This window comes from Uloborus diversus, chromosome 9, assembly GCF_026930045.1.
Source record: "Uloborus diversus isolate 005 chromosome 9, Udiv.v.3.1, whole genome shotgun sequence".
NCBI lineage: Eukaryota > Metazoa > Arthropoda > Arachnida > Araneae > Uloboridae > Uloborus > Uloborus diversus.
This window is the reverse complement of record NC_072739.1, coordinates 145256313-145275328: the sequence shown is the minus strand read 5'-3', so window position 1 is coordinate 145275328 and position 19016 is coordinate 145256313. Positions and strand designations below refer to the sequence as shown.

At 31.9% G+C, this 19016-nt stretch overlaps 1 protein-coding gene across 1 annotated transcript in view; it reads right to left on the bottom strand.

Moving 5' to 3' along the window:
• Positions 1 to 19016, bottom strand: part of LOC129230548 (basement membrane-specific heparan sulfate proteoglycan core protein-like) — a 410163-nt gene that overhangs the window by 40849 nt on the left and 350298 nt on the right. Inside the window, exons 67-81 of the mRNA XM_054864952.1 lie at positions 18222 to 18396; positions 16443 to 16724; positions 15100 to 15381; positions 14201 to 14349; positions 13466 to 13583; positions 10932 to 11112; positions 10756 to 10853; positions 9817 to 10089; positions 9054 to 9152; positions 8660 to 8851; positions 7855 to 8115; positions 6172 to 6334; positions 4638 to 4735; positions 2728 to 3000; positions 856 to 1119 (exon numbers count right to left, since the gene is read on the bottom strand). Of these exons, the coding sequence (XP_054720927.1) occupies positions 856 to 1119; positions 2728 to 3000; positions 4638 to 4735; positions 6172 to 6334; positions 7855 to 8115; positions 8660 to 8851; positions 9054 to 9152; positions 9817 to 10089; positions 10756 to 10853; positions 10932 to 11112; positions 13466 to 13583; positions 14201 to 14349; positions 15100 to 15381; positions 16443 to 16724; positions 18222 to 18396 (2908 nt within the window). The remainder of the gene's footprint in view (positions 1 to 855; positions 1120 to 2727; positions 3001 to 4637; positions 4736 to 6171; positions 6335 to 7854; positions 8116 to 8659; positions 8852 to 9053; positions 9153 to 9816; positions 10090 to 10755; positions 10854 to 10931; positions 11113 to 13465; positions 13584 to 14200; positions 14350 to 15099; positions 15382 to 16442; positions 16725 to 18221; positions 18397 to 19016) is intronic.

Here is a 19016-nt window from a genome sequence, read left to right as displayed (position 1 = left end):
CTAAGGGATTTCGTAATGAATTTGTTAATAAAACTTGTAAAAACTATGCTGATGAAAATGAGGTATTATGCAGAGAGAGAACAATTTATGCGGGGAAACCTTATTGAAATGAAGTAGAAATTTCCAATATTGTACATTTGTACTTGGATTCATCAAAAAGTTTTGAAGAATCAAGGGGTCATCCACAAATGATGTCACACTTTGAGAGGGGTTCATGAAATTGTGACAAGGGGACGGGAAGGTGTAACAAAAAGTATGATATCATCATATGCTTTTTTTTTTTACAAAAATAGACTAAATGAAAAATAATCTAATATGTGACAACCAAAGAGGAGGAGGTAAGGCGAAAAATAACTTTTGCGTGTTTACATATAACTTTTGTACCACGCATTTCCCCGCTCTAACTCAAAAAAAAAAGAAAAAAAGTTAGAAAATACACTGTTCACATGCAAAAAGAGCTTGTACTCTGTTTCCAAGAAAGCAGTTTTACTGAGGATCCTTAGTGGCTATACTTAGCTAGTAAGCAACTTCGTTTCCCGAAGTGCCTTCTGTGTAAACCCCCCGCATTTACTCTAGTCGATAGCAGGAAGGAGAAAGATCCACATTTACTCGGGGAAATAACCGGGATGTGGTTAAAAGCAGGTTTTTTTCTGGGGTAGAAAAGGTTCATGCAAACGTGGCTTTTATGACAAAGGGAATAGGGATTAAAAAGGTTGGAAAAAAAGTGACATCATTTACACACAGGTCCTAATATTACATAATTCAAAGTTGTCTTTTTCTTCCTTTTTTTGTACTTTGTTGAAATATAGAAAGCAAAAAATAAGACAAATTGACATAGTTATACTAATAATATACCTGTAACTATCAGAATTGTTGGTACATCTATAGTGGCAACATGGCTACGAGCCGTGCAAAAGTATGTTCCTGCATCCTCTCCTTTTACATCTGGTATGGTCAGCTGTCCATTAGCCACAGTGGCATCTAAGGGCAACACGCCTCCCTGTTTGTTCCATGTGTAAGCAACTGGTGGGTCCAAATTGGTTTTGCAGTCCATCACAACAGTTGAGCCAAATGGTGCTGTTCGAGTCTCGACTAAATCAGGTGATATTGTGGGTGGAACTAAAAAAGATATCAGTATTTAATAATGAGGCTGTTTTAAAAGAAAACAGAGAAATTGATTTACAATTAAACTTACTTAAATATTTCCAGAATGAGAAAAAGCATGATAGAAAGGGAAAAAACAAATATAGTATACAATAAAGAGAAAAACTATGAGTGGATATTTTTAACACGTGAAAAAGAGTGTAAAGAAAGATAATTTATTACAAATGTATCAGTATATCAATCTTAACAAAAACACATACATTAAATAAAAGTTTATTGATTTGTTGTAAAGTGTATAAAACATGGGAGTCACTGGAAAAGCATAATTTAAGGTTACTTTCACAGTTAAGAGTCATGTTACTTAGAAACATGTATTTTATTTTTATTTTCTTGAAACAATGCTCTTCCAAGCATTCTGAATTATATGTTTGAAAACTTACTAAAACATTTAAAGAATTCAAAATTCTTTCCGAATAAATAAATTAATAAGTTTAATTCATTGCAAAACAGTTAACTAGAAACTTATTTAAAATCTGACCCTGATTTTAACCAGGGCTGTGGAGTCAGAATCGGACTGATTTTGGGGTAAAGGATTCGCAATCATTGGAAAACATGCAGACTCCGACCTTCTTTTTTTCTAATTTTCACTGAAAGTCCTTACATTTAAAAAGAAAAAAAAAACTGGTCACAAATTTATGTATAAAGACATACTCATAAGAAAATAACTGCCATTGGTAACTAGCTGGCTCCTTTATTTATCAAACTTTCCCTTTCAGTAATAGCTACCTCTGCTGACCGGCTAGTTTGTTTTTTCAATAACTTTTTTTTTACCAATAGAAATTGTCAGCACCGCTTTTAAAGAAATTTCCTATGGAAATTTCTTTAAAAATTGCAAATAGAAATACTGCAAAAAAAGTTAATGTCTTGACTTGATACAATTTCACAGATAGTACAAGATATTCAGGAAAGTTTTTTTTTTTTTTTTTGTACCTACGCAACCTTTAAAAAATTTTTAAGCAAGTGCATCCTAGATTGCATAACCAAAAACTATATTTTAAAGAAAATATTATGTTTTATACTTAAAAATTTTAATAAATGTATAGTTTTCATGAATGAACCCAAATGTTACGAATTTCAAACCTACGTCTATTGAAAACCCAAGAACTTAGATAAAAAAAATGCAAGCCCTAAAAGCGATCCAACTTAGTGCTACTACTGGAGACAAAGCCTTAAAAAGATAGACTCCACTTAACAGAGCAACCTAAACTTAAATCTTTGGGAGGGGGAACTTTTTCAATTTTACTGAATGATAAAATGGACAGGGACACATATGTAAGTCTAATGAGAAAAGACATTAAACATCATTAAAAGGAAAAAAAAGCTTAAAAAAAGGCAATTGAACAATATTGTCAACAAATCTGCAGAATCATCAGAAAAAATTTGCCAAGTAAGAAAATGTTTTGAATGTCACAGTGACCTGCCTGATGAGAGGAGTAAATCCGAAATTTCAAAAACATCTACCCTCTTATTAAAAAGTAATTATTTTATGCTTCAAGGCTAGAGTCTAAAGCAATAGACTATTAGGTTATCCACATGGCATGTTAATAAGAGCAAAAAGTTTACCTTGCATTGCAAGCACATAATCATCACTGAAAGTTCCTGCATAGCTTTCCACCTTGCATCTGTAAACACCACCATTTTCTGGCATCACACCATTTATGACTAGAAGTGGTTCACGAATTCTTACATTGTCAGGCAATGGTCCATCTTGGGCTACTTTATGCCAAGATATGCGTGCATTCTGATCACCAGTCACCTTACAGCGAAGATCCAAAGTGTCACCCATTCTTACGATTTCTTTATTGGCTTCAATTTTAACTTCCAGGGTTGGCACAGCTGTAAAAGATGCAAATGGAAACATGCAGTAAGATTAGGGGTCTGTTTTGTACAAAATAAAAAAAGCAGCTCTGATAAAGATCTTAAAATCAAATTCAGGAACGAATTTTTAAAAGAAATAAATAACAGGCTGAATATTTTGTGGAAAATGAATGTTAAAAAAATTTGTTTTCTAAAAATATTTTTCATAACTACTATTACCTAAGTTTCTGATGTGAAGCAATATGCTGTAAATAAATAACTCTTTCATTTTCTTGAGTCAAATATATGTGATACAAATTTAATATGGACACAACTATCAATAAAATTTGCGTTTATCTATAAGCAAATTAATCTTCCCCGATTTCATGTGAAATTCACCTAACAAATGATCCTTTTCAGAGACCATCCAACTAATTACTAGCAAAGAGGAAAAAGTGAATACTTGGAAATTAGCTGAACAAAAATAAGATAATAATACAGCTGTTTCCATTGCCTTTAACGGCTGGGTTCAAGTCATTTCCAAATGTGGGGCGCATGTTGTCAATTGGCTACAGGTTGAATATAGCTAATGCAAATATTTAATAGTTCTGGATACATCATCAAATTTGCATAAAATCCAACAAACATACTAATAAATTTCTAAAATGAGAACTTATGAACTACTCTAAAATAGTATTTTACTCATTCATTTTTCATGAAAAATATGTTATGTCATTGCATCATTGCGTAGTGTACAAAAAAATAAACTTAAAAAAAGGATAAAATTGCTAACAATTTTTTAACAGCTTTAGTAAAATAGAAAGAAATGTTTTCTTTATCTATTTTATACTCTTTTCTTTTACTTGTTTTGAAATCAAATTTATAATCACAACTTGTTAAACATTCAAACAACTCAACTTACTGAACAATTTCTTAGACCTTTTTTCAAAGATCCATTAATTTATCTTTTCCTACTTAATAGTTAAGGAGATTTGTATTCCCCATACTGCCTTCTAAAACTTTTATAATATTGTATATAGGTTAAAATATTTTAAAACAAGAAAACAGTTTCAATAATGCAATAAAATAAAAACGGCACCGCATTTATCAATATCAATTGCAGAAGCTTTTAACTAAATAACAAAAGCTTAAGATTAAAAAATATATATATGGGATGAGCTTAATAAATCAATGTGATTATACAAAACCCAGCAAATAATAATACACATTTAATAACAACTTAATTGATTCAATACACGCTGTACAGAAAGTCCCATTGAATAGTCAGCAAGCGATAAACAAAATTCAGCTCTGAAGGCTCTACTTGCAACATACACATTATGCTGGTCAAAGCAAAGAAAAATGCCGGAAGTAAGCCTATCTAAGAAGCTATATTATTTAGAAAATCCTACCTTCTGGGTCTGAGCCACTATAGAAAACTGAAAATTTAAATATGAATGAAATCTTTTGAAAATATATATGTAAAATATGTTTATTAATTAGTCAGTATTGTTTGATAAATGATGGTTCAATAAATTAAACTTTGCAGGCAATTACATTTATTTGAAAAATTATGAAAACTCTTTACTTCAAGTAAAATTTTGTAATAAATAAACTTAATAAAAAGATCATTAAACAAATCTCAAAAGTGTGACTAAGTATTAAAAAAAAATTACCTCTAACATTTAGGATTACATAATCTCTTGTTCGTCCCAGAGTATTTGATGAAGTACATATGTAGCGTCCAGCATTTTCCAATCGGACATTGCGTAACCTAATGTAATAAATAATTTTAACATGCATGCTTAAGAATTATGAATTCCTAAATATTGCTTGAGTTTTAATTTACTACTGCAAAACTTCAAATAGTTATACATTGATATAAAACCAAAACAGATACCTAAGTATTATAAAGAACAACACAGCATTGGAAGAAATTTAATTGATTGAATTTTAAAATAGAAAATAAAAAGCTTAAAGCTTCATGTGTATAAAATTAGTTTTCAACCTTCAAAGATCAGGGAAATGATACAGTACATAATTTGATATATTTTATGAATAGCTACTAAGTAAACACAAAGCAATAAAGATTTGTCGACTTTTAAACCTTACTCGGGTACCAGGATAATATCTCATCCTATCCAACACATTACTGTTGAGGGCAGGTTAACAGCAGAAATGAGATTTTAAGACATTTGAAGAAATACATTTCGGATTCCATACTAACAGGGAAATGTTGGAATTAGAATTTTTTTTCATGCTTTTTTTCTGGTGGAAACCAAATACGCAAGTTTGTACAAAAAAGCTAACGCACAACATATGACAAAAATGCAAAAATATGAAAAATTTGCAGTTACTACCCTTTTCCGGCGGACAACAGTTTTACTTGAAACATTAAAAGTTAACTTATATCCATTTTACTTTTCTCTGCCTCATATGTCCTTGGGCGATTTTACGGAGAACAGACATTGCAGAAAACTTCTGATTATCTGCAGAATTGGGTGGCAGAAGTCCCGTGGATAAAAAAAATCGCAGATAAATCGCAAAAAGGTTATTGAGGTAAAAATTGTGCTTCCGTAAAAACTGGGCTGTATTTACGCGTAATTTTTTCTACAAACAATGATAATATACGCAAAAGTAAAAATGTTTGGCACTTTTGCACAACAGAACTTAACATCAATAAACAACACGCATATGTATAGTGAAGAAAACGCAAAATAAAAAAAAAGGAAAACGATAAATTTACAGTTACTGCCATTTATCTGCTCACAGCAGAATGGTAACTGCTCAGAAGTTGACACATTAAGAATGATGATTTGATTCACTATTATTATGCTTTTATTTCTGTACAATAAGAACTGCTGCATACCCTTATTCCCAAACTTTTCCAATTTGCTGCAACCTTTGAAGAATCGGAATTTTCTCACAGCACTCAAGTCTATTAGTAAATATACATGTATTGTGATACCAAGGACACTTTGCTTCTCTAGAAGCATCCACTTAGGGAACCAGTCTTAGGCCTTTTTTATATATATAATTTAGCAAGGGGGGGGGGAATTTATTTAATATAAAATTTCATTTACCAACAATAAACTTAAAATATAAAATAGTGTACAAAAGACATCAAAGGATACAGTGTTAGTGGGGACAATTCCGTCTCTCACATGGAAACGAACTGAAATGAATATTTTATGTCATTAAATCAATTACCATAATTCATTGTTGATGACATTTGCATTATCAGGTAATGGACCTCCATCTTTGCTCCACTCCAACTGTGGCGTAGGTGAACCAGATATAGCACATTTCAGCTGAATATTTGCTCCAACAAAAGCAGTTTCCTCTTTACGCACATAATCAAGAGGTGTTTCTTCTGTGAAAATGTCAAAGAATCAAATTCATATATACATAAAAACAAAAAGAGAGAGAGAGAGAATGGGGAAAATATAACATTAGGTTATAACATAAATATCAGGAAAATAACATATGGGAAAGTAACTAAACTAATAACATTGTTTGCAGCTTAATTATCCATCTCATGTTTAAGTGTATAACTAAAACCATTAATACTACTACAGTTAAAAGCATTTCACAGCAAAAACTTCATTCCTTTATTACCTGAATAAAACCAATTCTAGTGAAATATCTTGCTAAAATCATAAAGAATGGAATATATGATGTCTTGAGTTTTAAATCAAAAGTTATGTGAAAAAATATATTATTAGACAGGAAATTTGGCATTATTTTAATATGTTGGGGGAAAAAATGCTATAAGAGAAAAAAAGTTAAAAATTTTCAACCAAAATCTAAAATTCAAATTTCCTCTTTAATTTTGTCATTATATTTTGTTAAGACGGAAAAAACAGGAAAAGTAATTTGTAACATTGATTGAAATTCCTTTAATGCTGATACTCTAAAACACAATGAAACCTGTGTTTAATGATACTGTCTATAACAATAAACCTGTCTATAATGATATTTTCTTTGGTACCAGCAAAATGTCAGCATGAAAAATCAAACTGTATGTAACAATAACCTGCCTACAACATTTTTTTTTTGGTCCAACAGTATAGTTGTAGACAGGTTTTACTGTATACAGGTTCAGAAATTCAAGGAATGATGCAGTTAAAGCTGATACAAAAATACTGGTATCTACCATATGATATCAGACTGTATCATGCAAGGTAATCAAGTAACTCAACATTTAATCAATGCTGCATCGCCCGACTTTGCACGGTCTACCTCGAAAATAAAAGTTATGTCAAGTGACGCCTGTTAAAACCCTCAGGCTTGAACAAAAAGAAAATTAAAAAAAAAAATCAAGAAAAGTTTTACGGCAGTTTGCGGAAAAACAACCAAAAAGTAAACATTTTAAATCCCCCGATTACAGGAAAAGCCTTTAAAACAAAATCAAGAATTTTACTTCTTCATATTCGAGCAAGAAAATGGCAACATATCTTTTGTCTGAATGATTTTCTTCACGCTATAAATTTTAATAAAAGCATTGTTGCAGAAAGTTGAGATGAAGCACTGAAAAATAATTTAAATGGAGGAAAACCTTCGAAAAATAGGGATTTTATGTCGAAATTTAAGTGTCCCAATGGATAGTTTTAAATTGATATCTCCGCTAATTATTATCAGAGGATTACGTTAAATAGCCAAACATGAAGACGGGAAGATTACGAATCCATCGATACCTTGTTCGATGGTCAGTTCACTGTCGTTCGGGAGAAGAAGCTTGAACATACATAGATACGCTCAGTTTTTAGTTATATAAGATAATAAGACTAATTTTAAAACAGAATAGTATTTACTGCTTATAACATTTTGTAATGGAAGAAAATTCATTAAAGATAGTCGTAAGCTTACAAAGAAACAATTTCAGAAACTCACCATTGACTACAACTTCTGCCACACCTTCAGCTTTACCAGCAGCATTAACAGCAGTGCACAAATATCTTCCAGCATCATTAGATGTTATCCCTTGGAATGTCAAAACGCCCCCAGCTTGCACCATATTTTGAGCTAAATATCCACCAATGCGACTCCAGTCGATTGAAATGGGTTGATCACCGGTAGCAGTACATTGGACACGAACTATGTCTCCAGGACGCGCAGTCTGACGTGGAGGATTCAGTTGTATTCTTGGTGGAGCTATTAATGTGCAAGAGAAAAACTAATTACAAAGTATTCTTTATGTTACTGACAAGCTCAAATAATGAATATATTGTCTGATATCTTACCTCTTGCCCAGACTCCTATTGCAGCAAAATCATCAAACATAATAATTTTAATTTTTTTTGTTTTAAATATCAATCAAATTTAAATATTATAATCACTGGTGATCAATTTTGAAAGTAACACTAAAAATTAATATTTAAAACTCAAATGCTTAGTGCATTAGAAAATACATTAAAAACTATAAACAATATATTTCAATGGTTGAAATGAAAATATAATGTAAATAAAGCAGAAATTATGAAAAAAAAGCATATTATAGCCTTAAAGCAACTGTAGGATATCCGACTTTTATTCCTTGGATTAGATGTCTTACTGTTGCTCTGAGGTGATGATATAGCTATTTCAAAGTCACAATGGAGCCTTGTCATCAGTATTTCCGTGAATTCAAAACAAGACCTTAAATAATGAAATGCTCCCTAGTTGTTTTTTTCAGAAGTTTGTAAAACATTTAACATACCAACAACAGCTAGTCTAGCTCTTGCAGTAAACAGTATAATATCTCCTTCAACAATGCCAAGGCAAGAATATTCTCCAGCATCTTCAGGTTGCACGTTTGGTATATACAAGACACCATCCTGCAGCCGGTGGTTTGCTGGTATTTGACCTCCATCAGTTCTTGTCCATTTCAAGTACACATCTCTATCAGTGCCTGAATTAAATATGAAAGACATCATTCATAATAAGATGGCATTATATGTTGTCTTCAATTTTCAAAAAAAAAAAAAAAACCTAGAAAGTTTTTATACACTTCATACATACAAAGAATCAAATAATGTATCATTTAAACAAATTGTTCAGAAAAATAAAACAATTCAAGGAAGTTTACAGTTATAAAACAATTGTTTGAGTACCTCTCACAAAGCATCTCAGTTCCACACTAGAGTTAATGGAAGCAGTGGTCACTCGGTCTTCTACCATTACTTCAGGAACAACAGAGTCTGTTTCTTCCACTGAATAAAAAAAGAAGAGAAAGGAAAACATTATTTGAAATTTTGAACTTAATTTACCGGACAATGGAATGCTTAATGTTTGTATTATGCTACAAAAATTATGAATAAACGCGCAAAAAATGTTGAGTGAATCGCTTAATACTACACTGACAAACGATCAAGTCCTGTACCGACGAAGAAAATATGTAAAAAATTTATTAAAAAGTTTACAACACAATTCTTCTTTTTATGTTGATTCTCATCTAATCAAGTTTTTCCCTCATTAGTACAGCTTAAGACATGCAGGTATAAAGAAACTGAAAACGACATCTATGAAAGAAAAAACTTTCAGGGGCACTGTGAGGGGATTTTGAGGGTCAAATAAGGAACTGCAAAGTCAAACAAAAAAAAAAGAGGAAAATTCCTTGTACTTTCCGGGTTTTTAAGAAAATTTTCTAAATTCTCTGGATTTTCCTGTTTTTTTGGCTGATCTGTGAATTTCCTGTATTTTCAGGTCTCCCTGTGGCGTGACAACCTTGAATAGGCATCTATCACTCGTTATTTACATTTCAAATAAGAAAACATGAACAAAAAAGTTAGACTGTAAGGTGTATAAAAATATATAATTTGAATAACTGATGAGAACAAAAAATTTTAACTAAATATAAAATAATTAGAAACAAACCAATCAGTTGAATTCTTTCTTCTGTCACACCAGCTGTACTTTGGGCTGAGCATATATAGACACCTGCATCACTCTGTGATACTCTCCTGATCTCTAAAAGAGCTTTACCATCTTCACGCTCCGATCGTCCTGCATAGGATACCAGAGGATGTCGAAGTTTTCTCCATACAACATTGGGTTTAGGATCACCATGAGATATGCACTCAAACCGTACAGTTTCACCTGGTCTTACTCTGTATGGATTAGCCTGAACTATTCTCACTGTAGGTGCACCTACAAAAATTTTCAGAGCATGAACAAAGGAATCACAGTAGTATTACTTTTGGAAAATGAATGAAAGATAAATACAGCAGAACTCCAATTAACAGAATTAATTGAGACCCATTCGGTTAATCAAAAATTTGGATAATCTGAATTTGAACAAAAAAGGGTATATTTTAATAAATTACTATATGTTTGCAAATGGGAGAAAAAAATTTTTTAAAGTAAAAAGACTTTTAATAAATCAAATGGAAAGGTAACAGTTTTACATTTTAAGATTATGTACAAGAGTTGCCCATTACTACAATATGTATGTACCATACTTTAGATGAAAGTAATTGCTTGCTCAATACTTCAATTAAAGAAACTATTTGACTAGCTTTGTGTAGAGAATAGCGCATAAACAGAATCATTACTTAGCGGTTTGCAGTTCGTTTCTATCTTAATTTTTATTTAATGAAATTTTGAAAGCAATTTGTACCATCAGTGATTTGGATAGTTGTGGTTATACTGTATTTCCAATGATCTTAAGATATCTTAAAGAAAGAGAAATTTTAAAAGCTTCTACTTGCTTAACGTTCGTAAATCTTTTGATTATATAGATTATTATGACTGTTATTACTAAATTACAAAAACAATATTTAATTTAGAAAATTTTTACCGTCAAATAAAAAATACCTGTGATTTGTAAAACAGCTTGGGCTGTAACTCTTCCACCAGAATTTTCTGCTGTACAAATATAAGTTCCTTCTTCATCACCAGTAACTCGATTAAACCTAATGCATCAAAAATAGTTTATTAGCAGGAACATTAGGTTCTAAGCACAAACACCACTTATAAATAACATAATTTACCTGATAACACCACCATTAACTATTTCTGTGCTGCTGGTGAAAGGACTGCCATCAGCTCTCGTCCATTCCACAGTAGGAGTCGGACTTCCAGAAGTTACTCTACACTGGAAAAGAGCACTTCCCCCTCGCAAAACTATCTGTGTTGCTTCAGGATATAAGTCAATGGCTGGCACTTCTCTCCCTAACAATACAATTTAAATTAGTTTTTACTCAAGTACAAGGTACAATGAAAATGAGATTTTCAAAAATTGAAAGATTTTTAACAAAATCTTTTTATTCAATTTAGCAGACGTGACAAAATCGTGAGGAAGCCCTGCATCAAAATATTTTTTTTGTGATAAATATTATTTAGTGAGATTTCTATTTTAAGTGTGATTCTCGTCGTCTTGCGCTCTCGGTGGATTAAAAATGTCCTATTTATTTTATGCACACTAATACTGTCTGACCACAGATTGTGTGAAAAGACAAACATCCGTTTTATAGCTGGAAATGGACAAATCTATTATTTTTTAGTGATGTTAGCTTTTGGAGAAGCAGAGTCTCATTCAAATGAGCGGAATACGGGCATCAAATTTTCACTATTCTCACACAGTCAGATAGATTTGTTTTCTCTGGACATTTGAAAATTCCATACAGTCCGTGGTTGGACAGTACATGGGGCATTTTTAGATCTACTTTGTAAAAAAGTAGATTGAAAAATTAAAATAGCTCCATGTGCAATGAAAAAATTTATATTAAGTCTCATTTATGTAAAACAGTTTTTAAGGTAAAGCCATCAATACTACAATGGCTTTACTACTTAATAGAAGTATCAGCCAATCTTATAAATGTAATTGTAAAGGAAGTTTTAACGTAAGCAAGTCATCATCTGATAAACCAATTTTGTTAAATTGAAAACTTAACAAATCTAATGTGCAACATGGGTTTATTTTGTTTTCTGAACTTTTGAAGCCCAAAGAGTTAAATAATGATATTAAAGCTGAAATAAGTTTTAAAAACACATGTTCAGGAATTGAAAAAAAAAATAAAGAGGTAATATAATCTCAATAATATTCATTATCCAGTACATAAATATGCACAGTCAGGGGCACTGACTTGCAAAAATTATTGGGGGTAGGGGGCTAAACGTTTTCGGGTATCTAAGGGGGTATGTAATTCTAAAGGGCTTCCCCCCCCCCCAAAAAAAAAAACGATCTGATTTTTGTTCCTTGAAAATGCCAGTTTACATATTTTCTTTTCTTCTTTGAAATTGTAGTTTCAAAAATGCAGTTTAATACCATGTTCGATGATATTAAGGAAAAGGCGCTCTCCCCTGGAAAATTTTTTAATATGATGTTATTGAAAACGCAAATGTATTCCATCTGTGATGATATGAAGGGAAGGAATGAGATTCGGAACTATACTTTGGAATTTTTAAAATAGTAGTTCCAAAGTACAATTCCAGACTATCTTTGGCGATGTTAGGGAGAGGGAGAGGTTTGGGGGATTTCGCATGGAAATGCCTCCAAACTTTGATGTTAAAAAAAGCATTTTGAGGCTAACTTTGAGAACAATGCGGTACAGAGACATTTCCACAGAAATTTTTTTAAACTGAATTTCCAAAATTGCAATTTTAGATGATCTTTAAAGACGTTAGGTAAAAGGGGGTTAGGATGTTCTCCCAGAAAATTCTATTTCTTAGTCTAAAAAATTCAGTTGGCCATCTTTGATGATGTTAGGCAAAAGAATGGGATTTGGAGCATTTCCACAAAATTTTTAGAAATTAAAATTCTGAAAATGCAACTTTATGCCATCTTTTAGCAATTTTAGAAAAAGGTGAGGTTCGAAAGCATTCCCCTGAAAATTTTTCAAAATTAAAATTATACTATAGCTTATAAAATGTTAAAGGAAAGGATGGGGCTCGGAATTCTATAAAGGAAATTATTTGAAATTGGAAGTCCTAAGAACGTGATGTAGGGCTGCCTATGATGACCTTAAGGGAAGAGATGAGAGTTTGGCACTCTCCTGGTAAAACTTTTAGAAATTGAAATTTTTAAAACTTAATTTCAAAGTATCTTTGTTGATGCTATAGGAAGGGACACTGATGACTTTCCCCCAGAGTTTAACCTTTTTTAAAGTGTATATTTATAGGTAGAGCAACAGTCACAAAAGGCAGGGTGTTGCTGCCTAATGCCACCCCTAGGCTACTGCCCTAAAGTTAGGCAGTGGTCATAGGTAGGGGCTGTAAATTTAAAACCAACTTTTGAATTCCACCAAAACCCCCCTCATGTTTGACACCCTCTTAAATCCTGAAATAATAAGTCTAGGCGGACGAAAACATCTTCGGAAATGTCTTTAAAAGCACTCGCCATTCCCTCTTAAAAATGACACTCACAAACACAAATTATTGGGAGGCCCGAGCGAAGCCCATGGAGTCGCGCTAGTGTGCATAGTCAGTAGGTATATTTAAGAGAAAGCAAATACTTCGTAAAAACTTATCTTAGGATGGAAAATGGAGTACTATTTACAGTCATTAATAGGCAAAAAAATTTTACTTTCAACTTCAACAATGGCTGACGCTTGAGCAGAACCATCTCTGTTTTCTGCACGGCATACATACAGGCCTCTGTCTTCAACTGTGACATCAGAGATATAGAGATTATCTTCTCGTACCTATAAATACAATATGCAAGTTTTCAAATAACAGTCAATACCTACATATAAAAATGCAACAGAAAAATCTCACTTGAAACTATAAATAAATATTGATTATTTACCAAGTTTTGAAATAAAGAAATCTTGAAGATCTTTGTTCTTAGTGAGGCGAGGGGGAAAAAACATGATTAAAATTTGACATTCTCAAGATGAAAAATGATTCTAAATTCCAAAATAACCCTAAATAGTTTTTAAAAAGAAAAAAATCCACATAATCATTCTTAAACCCCTTAACAAATTATGCATCAAACTATAGGTAACTGTTTAGGTATAGTGATAAATTGCATAAAACATAGAAGCATACTGAATGACATTTTTTTCAACAGATGCAATGTCAAATTTTGAAATTACTCTCATGGAATGGGTTTGTTCATTAAATGCCAAATTTCATCACAAAATCACCCTTTAAATGTGAACTAAAAGCACAATTTGTCAAGTAATTCTTGAGAATTTCAAAAACATGCATACATTGGAAATGTTCAGTGGCTTATATTATATTTTTATTAAAGGACATTATGGTAGAGGTACACATCATTTCACACCTAACACAATACTATTGAACTTGGGATTCTTACTTGGTGACGATTTGAGAGATCTGCTCCCACTTTGCTCCATGTAACAGTAGGCTTGGGTATGCCACTGACAATGCATCTGAGCTCTCCTGATGTACCTTGAGTAATGGTTTGTCTTTCAGGCTCTACACGAGCAGTGGGAGGACTACGACCTAAATTGGAAAGCATAAAAATCATGACAATCGGCTAATTCAGCATAAATTGAAATTGTGCCTTAAATAACGCATCATTACGTTATTTTGCTAAATTGTGAATCACTTTTAAAAGTTTGATCACTGTGTTTTGCTGTGTAGAATCCCCAGGCTCTAAAATCGGCCTGAAGAAAAAAAAATCTGCGGATAATGGGTTGCCAAAAAACGAAGTTGTTTCAATTTAATAGCAACAATTTTAGCACAATTTGTATACAATTTTAGCAACAAAATTAAAATCGTAAAGAAGTAATAATATTTAAGGTAAAATTAAAATTAATCTAAAAAATAATGATTTCTTCTTGAAATCGTAGTTACAGTACGATAAACGAGAGAGTTAAGACAAAGGAGCAAACGGTCAAGTGCAAATGGGGATTACTTCTACTATGACTGTATGGTTGTTTATTTTACACAGCCTGAACCAAATCAGAGGAAAATTCAAGCTATGTAAAACAAACAACCTAGCTAGGAAAACTGTCTCCATTGGTGAATCCTACAAAAATTAAGGTTTAACGCATTGGTGTTGAGAAAAAAACAAAACAGCTCAGATAATCCACAGTAGCATATAATCCGCACCTCTTTAAATTTACACTTCTTAAACAAATAATCTGCGGATAATACGGTAAGAGGCCTCTCTCTCTCCTCTTTTTAAGTAATAAATTTAGTTGACTGGCAGAAAATAATTGCATTCAATTGAAGGATTATATCACTTACGTGAAGCGATCAGTAAACGAGCTTGAGCTTGAGCTGTTCCGTGAATATTACTTGCTGTACACACATATACACCCTGATAAGTTTCTGTTACTCGTGGAAGTGTTAAGACTCCTCCAACTTGACTGCTATCTTCAGGAAGTTGGCCACCGGAGAAGGACCAAGTTATTGTAGGGGTTGGAGTGGCAGTTACTCGACATTGAAATTTCACGGTTTCAAGTCTTTGAGCTTCATATGTGGATGGAGTAATGGTCAACTGTGGCTCTTCTACAGTATTTGTGTCTTCTACAAATTACAAAAGATTTAAATGTGAATAATTTTTAAATTAAATAAATGAATATCTTCTTATGATTAATAGACTAGTTTGCACACCAAATGATCATCATAAAAATTCAGAAAATAACACAAGCTTACTTTTTTACTCCATTAAATAAATATTCTGTTCTTTAAAATGAAAAAAAAATTGACCTTTTCAAATTAATAACTTTCAAATCTCTATTTATCAATCATCATTGGGGAAAGAAAAAAAGTCAAATAGTTTAAAAAAAAGCTTTGTGAAACAAAGTTCAAGAATAATTCCGTAGTAGTAGAAGGCTGCAGATTGAAAAATAAATGAAAAATGTAAGGAATATAAGAACACTATAGTAGTAGTAAAATAAATGTAGAGCAGACTGACAGCTTATTGCAGCAAATATGAAACATTTTTTAAAATATGTAAATCTAAGTAAGAAAAAGGACTTTAACAAAAGTTTTTTACGTCATCATAAGTCATAATTGAATCCATCACAATGGCTACAATTAAATTGAAGAAATCAAAACCGAAAATTTGGTAATTGAAGATAACTTATTCTGCAAGGACTGTATTAAATTTTATTGCAAGTTTTAGTATTAAATTAAAAGCAACTCATATCACAAAATAAAATGAGAAGAAAATAATATACAGCTCATAGTTTAGTTCCATGCTGTTACCTAAGCATTAAGACAATAGTTTTATAATTTTCTCGATTTAGGTCTATAAAAATTCATTGAAAGCTAAGTTCCAAGAAATTTTGATCTTTTATTGACCAACCATCAAAAATAAAAATAAATTAAAAAAAAAAAAAAAAGAAGTAGAAGAAAGAGAGAAAAAATTTTGCTGTAAAAACTTCTTGATAGAAATTTTTATTACTGCACTGTACACAAATGTGCAAAAAAAAAGATTAAAATTTAAAACCAAACGTTAGTACTACTAATTAAAAGTTCATAATAGATGAAGATACATTTTATACACAACCAGCTACAAAGTCATAAAACTGAAAAACGGCACACAATTTCAAAAGTATTAAATATATAAAGGAAAACTCAACCTCCTCTAACTAGCAAAATGGTTCTAACAGATTCAGAGCCAGCTGCATTGGTAGCAGAGCAGAAGTATTCAGCTTCATCACTTTTTCTAGCAGAAGACAGCCTGAAAAATCCACCAATAAAGGTAGCTTGAGGATTTATTTGGTTATTGCGTCCTCCTGTCCAACGAATTTGAGGCTCTGGAAAGCCTTCGGCTATGCAACGGAATTCGACAGGGTCTCCAACTTTCACTTCTTGGAAATGAGGTTCAATTGTGACTCTAGGAGGAGTAGGACGTCCAGTACCTGCAAAATTAATAAGGTGCAAAATTTTTGAGCAATTCGTAAAATTGGTTGAGGTTACAAACTAAAAAAATTACTTTAAATTCCTACCTAAAGAAACAACTAATTGGATTTTTATTTACATCTATGTACAAATGATAATCGACTTGGATTTGTTAGGGTTTAATCCAATATTTCTGAAATAAATTTTACGCTCATTTTGCATTGGAAAAAAAAACAAATCTCAAACGAAACCAAAATTCAAGAGGTTAATGATTTTCAAATTGATTTAAACATATGCAGACAAAACATCTATCTTCAATCAGCCCGTTTGGACAAACAACGCGTCTTTGCGTCAGCGCTAGGAGGTTCTTCAGAGACGAAAAACGCATCTGGTTTTACTTTTATGTTCATTTAGTAGCAATGGTGAACATGTTATCTTTCCGAGGAGGAAATATCTTAATTTATGAATGATCCATCTATGGATCTTTTGGGTCACATTGAAACAACTATAAATTATTTTTGTTGGAGTTCTTCATACAGTAGTTACTTTCAAAAATCATACGCTGAAAAAGAAGGCAAAGAACTTGGAGATGTGTAATTTGCTCAAAGCAGAATAAAAGACGTAACACTAGGTATGAGTGCAAAATGCTCAATGTGCACTTATCTGTGCTTTGAAATTTTTCATGTGTCTTTAAAATATTAATTGTTACAATATTCTTCAAGTATTTCATATTATTAAGCACAAATATTTTTCCTGTTTTGTAGAAAATATATTGTTTAATTTTGGTACTTTTAGTTATTGTAAAAAACAATATATTTTGCATTTTTATTGTTAAATATCAATTATTTTCATCTAATTTTTTGTTATGATTGAAATTTTGATATATTTCATCATATATTAAAAAATGGTTTCATTTCTGCTTAAAGTGTACATTTTATCCATTATTACGTATGCCTACTTTCCGAAATTGCGTATTAGGCTTAGCGGGAGAAATTGCCCCGGCCTGTGCGCACAGTTGGTGTGTAACAGCTGCCGTCCTGAGGGAGCGCTATCTTCTGCGGACTGCCATCCCGAAAGGGTTAGAAATAAAAGTAAATAAATGAAAAATTATCAAATAAGCTTTGTGCTACAATTTGATTAAAGTGAAAAACCAACATAATAAAGCATAATTTTTTTTTTCAGAATTTGCTTTATTTACGTTGGTTTTTCCCTTTAATCATAGAACCATGTTATTGAACATCATTTCTTAACTAGCAAAGATGGATATACAGAAATGGAAAGACGGATTCAGTTATTTCAATAACCAGAGTGTACCAATGGAAATTTCTGAATTTTTTAAGTATTTGTATTTCAAAACACCTTTTTCTTCATGAAGTGGTTTCATAAGTTAAAATCAGTAAACTTTCAGAAGTACCGCAGCCAATTTATACAAAAATTGATACACACAATTTAAACACACAGAAAGCTGTTTGGAAACTTTACAATCATTTTATGCAAAACAGAGTGTCAAACCTTACCCTCAACTAAAAGTGTTGCTCTGTCCTGTGCAACACTAGTGAGGTCTGATCCAGTACATATATATGTTCCAGTATCTTCTGGCCTAACATTGGGTATTGCTAACACACCACTGGCCTCTGTAGCTTGTGAAGGCATAGCAGCTCCTTCTTTTGTCCACACCAAGGTGTAAGTTACCTGATAAACAGTTGAAGAAAAGTATTTAAAAGGTATTGATTACAAAACACATTTACTGCCATATATTTTTGCATATAAGTCGAGAAATTTAGTACAAAAAACAAGGGTTAAAAGTTAGGGGGTCGACTTATACGCGGGCTAGATCTTCCAAAAAATTTTCACAAACAATTCTTGGAAACAAAAAAAAAAAAAAAAAAAACACTGGAAAGCGTGAACATATTCTCGATTTTCGCCCAACTCTTTTAAGCAGATGCTATAGAAGTAAATACTTATACATTCTGCTGTAAGTTTATATGGTCTGACTGAAATAATGACTAAATAATATCAGTAAATGGCAGACTAAGTGAAAAGTGCGGGAATCGCCGTATTCGCGAATTTTCCTGATAGTCTGGAATTAATGTTCATTAAAGAAATAATAATATAATATAGCTACAGCACAGAATTTTATTGATATTTATTCAAAATACAAGCAACAAGTAACGATATATCGTAACAGCAAAATTGAACCTGTTAGAAAGATCGCGATCAAACGTTTTTTAACATAAAAATGTTTATTACATTTCCTTTTCCTTCTTTTTATAACGTTCATGCTCAAAATTAGCAGTAAAACTTTCTCGATT